This window comes from Mesitornis unicolor, unplaced genomic scaffold, assembly GCF_000695765.1.
Source record: "Mesitornis unicolor isolate BGI_N332 unplaced genomic scaffold, ASM69576v1 scaffold42075, whole genome shotgun sequence".
In the NCBI taxonomy this organism is placed as follows: domain Eukaryota; kingdom Metazoa; phylum Chordata; class Aves; order Mesitornithiformes; family Mesitornithidae; genus Mesitornis; species Mesitornis unicolor.
Window position 1 is genome coordinate 3,625 of NW_010185575.1, and position 3,729 is coordinate 7,353.

General features: G+C 53.0%; 1 protein-coding gene across 1 annotated transcript; it reads right to left on the reverse strand.

The window, feature by feature from the left end:
- Positions 1-2,768: 2,768 nt before the first annotated feature.
- On the reverse strand, positions 2,769-3,529 carry LOC104540954 (transmembrane protein 104; the record flags this gene model as incomplete). Its single annotated transcript, XM_010184884.1, has 1 exon — positions 2,769-3,529. A coding segment is annotated over one exon (761 nt), but the record flags the coding sequence as incomplete, so codon positions are not given.
- Between the last annotated feature and the right edge of the window lie 200 nt (positions 3,530-3,729).

A 3,729-nucleotide genomic window follows, 5' to 3' on the forward strand; every position in this document is an offset into this window, starting at 1 on the left:
CCAAATAAAAATAGACCCATTTGTGATGGGTGAAAGGAAGGAGCTCCTGCCCTGCATTGAGCCAGGGTCACCCAGCATCCCCCTGGGCTCCACTGAGCCATCCCCTTCCCCCTTTCTCCAGTAACTTTGAAGGCATTGCTATGTCATGCTTGATATGAAAAACGTTCTCTCTGCCGTAGAGCTTCTTTCCGTTAATCACCCAGATTCCTCGGATAGATTTGTTTTGCTGCTGCACAAGGACAGTGGGTGTCTGGGAATTCATGGTTATTTATTTAAGAAAGCTCTTGTGCTCCTCAGGGACCCGAGTCCTTCTCGGTAAGGTACCACAGCAAAGACTGGGGCCGGGATGTGAGCCTTCACTGTTGCCACTGCATCCAAAATCTGGATCCAAGCAGCTCTTAGAGCTCAGGCCACTTCGAAGTCACTGCCACGCGTGCTGAGGAGGAGAGGGGGTCAGCCAGGCCAGGGAAGAGAAGGCACATCTTTAAACGTGAGAGGGCAGGAAAGGGTGTGCCAGGATGGGCTCCCTACCCCTCAGGGCAGGCAGCTGGGAGGCTACCCTGCAGAACATGCAGGGCAGCCCTAAGAGGGGAGGGGAGGGTGAGAGGAGATACGAAATACCAGAAAACAGCCCCGTTCTCCAGCTGGCAATGAAATGTGAAGGCGAGAGATCGAAATGGGCACTTGACAGGGTGGAGGCTGAGCCAAGCACCTTGCAGAGCACAGGCGGTGCAGGAGGAAGGGCCTCGGCCCCCTCTGTAAACCCCCACCTGTGCACTTGTGCAGCAGAGCAGCCTCCACAGCCTCTCCAGCTTTCCAAAGGCTCATTCCAGCAACACTAAATTCCTCCCTCCAGCTCTGTCCGGGTCCCAGCTGCCTCACAGGTGGCTCTCAGCTCAGCTGCCCCATGAATTTACCTTCCAACCTACAAAACAACTGTCCCTCTTTCCTAAATGAGACACCAGCACCAGCTACCTGTAAAACAACTTGCTAATTTGGCACTGAAGATGCCACATCAGCTTCCCCGGAGCACCTGGGGATGTTTAAATTCACCAGCAAGGGCTGCCAATGCCTGTTTGTCTCAGCTCCAGCTTGATCCTAAACACTGCCCCCGGATCCTATCTGAGCAGCTCAGCAAGGACACAGCGGCAGTGCTCAGGCTCAAGAGGTGCAGGGTTTTGCTTTGAAAGCCATGAAGTGTTTTTATACAGCTCCAGGTACTTGCATATTCCCCCCAGAGGAGCACTTCAGGTCATATGGAAACCAGAAAGTCCTACTTGAAAACTGAGCTTGATTAAAAAGAGCTGCAGTTCAAAGCTTGCTTTAAGTGAGCGGTGACATTTAATACTGCAGCAAGTGCAGAGGGCAAGAGGATCGAACGCAAGTGACATGCACCTGGCTTTGAACTGGCTTTGATAAGGGAGGGATTTAAAATATTTCAGATGAAAACTTTTAAAGTTCTTCCTTTTGTTACAAAATCCGTATGATCTTTCCCTGAGGGACTCAGAGCATGGGACCCAGTGCCCTTTGTCACCGTGTAGTATTAAAGTGACCACCAGGAGCCTCAAAAGCAGAGACTCACTGGAAGCACTGGCTGCTAAGGTAACAGGCAGCCCAATTTTCAGATAAGGACCAGCCCAAAACCCACCTTAACCCGGTGCACAAGAGAAGAGGGTGGGATTCAAGCCCAGTTCCAGCAGGGTTTCAGGTTTTGTTCTCCTGTAGCACCAGGCTGATCCAGGGCACCATCAGTGCCTCCCGGCACCAGCCCCATCCCTCGAGTTAACACCCACCTCGTTTCAAGGCTAATTACCCAGCACAGGAGGCTGGAAATGCATCGGTGTGCGCAGCTAGAGCTCTCACAGGCCTCACACGTGTCATGACTGGGTAATTAGCACCTTCCTGGCAGACACAGATCCCCAGCACTGGAGTCAGAGTCTGGGCTGCTGCACCGGCCCCAGGCGAAGGGGAAAGGGGCTGCATGCAGGAGCCAAGGGAAGCAAGGCTGTGGTGAAGAGCTGTACCCCTGCGTGCAGAGGGACAGTGCTCTGTCTGCCTGGGGCTGCCACAGAACAGGAGAACAGAGTGAGAAGTATGAATGTAAACTCCTGGGCTGGAGAAATCCAGCTTTAAGCTAAAGATCTCCAATCCCAGGCAATCCAAGGTGCACAAAACAGGTTAATGCCTCTAGAAAAAGAAAATGTAACAGAACAGTTATTTTCTTCTGAGATAGGGCTATTCCCACCCTAATTTCTTCCCTTATCTGCCACAGGAGGTTAGCTGGGAAGGGTCTCAGCAGACAGAAGAGACTCAGTTCCCCTAAACTCCTGCTGGATACTGCAGAGCACTTCCCTGTCTTTGGGAGCAGGGACATTTAGTGGATCAGTGTAGTGAGCAGCCAAGCCTGTCTGCTCTTCTGTGTGCTGAGACCTGCAGCACACAGAGAGCCACTGTAGGGACGGAGAAAGTGATGCTCCAACAGAGCTGAAGGCAGAAATGGCTGGACACTCGTTAATCGTGCAGGCTGCCAAGGGCTCAGCCCCATGGCTCTGTCTGAGAGGCAGGATTATAACAAGGCTGACTCCACTCCATCCATACCCAAAATGGAGTGAAGAAAATCTGTGTGTCCAGGTCTAACCTGTGCCACCAAGCCAACGGCCTGGAAACTTCCTTTCATGCTGCCTCTCCCCCTCTCTACAGTCCCAGAGGGGGAGCTGAAATGCTGAGGTCTCTGGAGCCCAGCAGGGACCATACCACTACCACCCCCATCAGAGTTTTGACTCACTCAGGACAATGTTTGCAGTCACAAACACAAAGCAAGAAAAGCCCCATATGAGCACAAACACAATCCAGAAGGTGTGCCGGAAAGGGGAGAGGTGCTTGTTAACCGTCCCGCTGCCGAAGACCAGCTGAGTGTCCTTCCGACTGCAGTACGCCAGGAAAGCCGGAATGAGATACTGGATCCCGTTCCCAGCATAGGCTCCCGTGATCCCCACCAAGGACTCGAGATCGTGGGTGCAGAAAGCCACCAGCACTGGGGGAATCAGCGTGATGGCAGGAAAGACAATCCTATCCACCACCCACGGGTAGGTCCCCCCTTCTCTGTGGAAAAGGGTCTTCCAGTTGTTGCGCAGGGTCACCGCAATGATGGGGAAGTTGGTGCTGATGGTGAAGACGGGGAAAAGGCCCAGGAAGTAGCGGATGAAGGCAACGTTGATGATCTCGCAGTTGGTGAAGTTGAGCGTGTACATGTCCATGAGGGTGTCATTGCGGAAGCAGTAAATGGCAGTGAAGGACAGGAGGCTGTAGAAAGCCAGGATCAGGATGTAATCGAGCAGCACGAGCTTGTTGACGTGCTTCTTCTTGGAGATGGGCGTGATGAGGGATGGCAGGGAGTGCTGGCACATGAAGGAGTAGACGCAAACCCCAAAGAGATTGCGGATGCCTGACAGCTGGGCCATGGATGGGTGACCTTCAGCTTGGCCTCTGCTGATGCGGATGAGGGCCAGAATAATCATGAGGATGAAAGCTGGAGAGAGAGAAGGTTTCAGGTCAAGCCCAGGTCTGCGCTCCCCACCACCCGCCTCCCGTCTGCACCATCAGTCTTGGCACCAGCACTCTCCCCTGCTCCACAAGAGCATCTCCTTATCTCTGGCGAAGATGTACATCAAAGGCAAGGTGCACAGGAATTAATCACTACTTGCTTTCAGTGCTAATCAGCAGATAAGG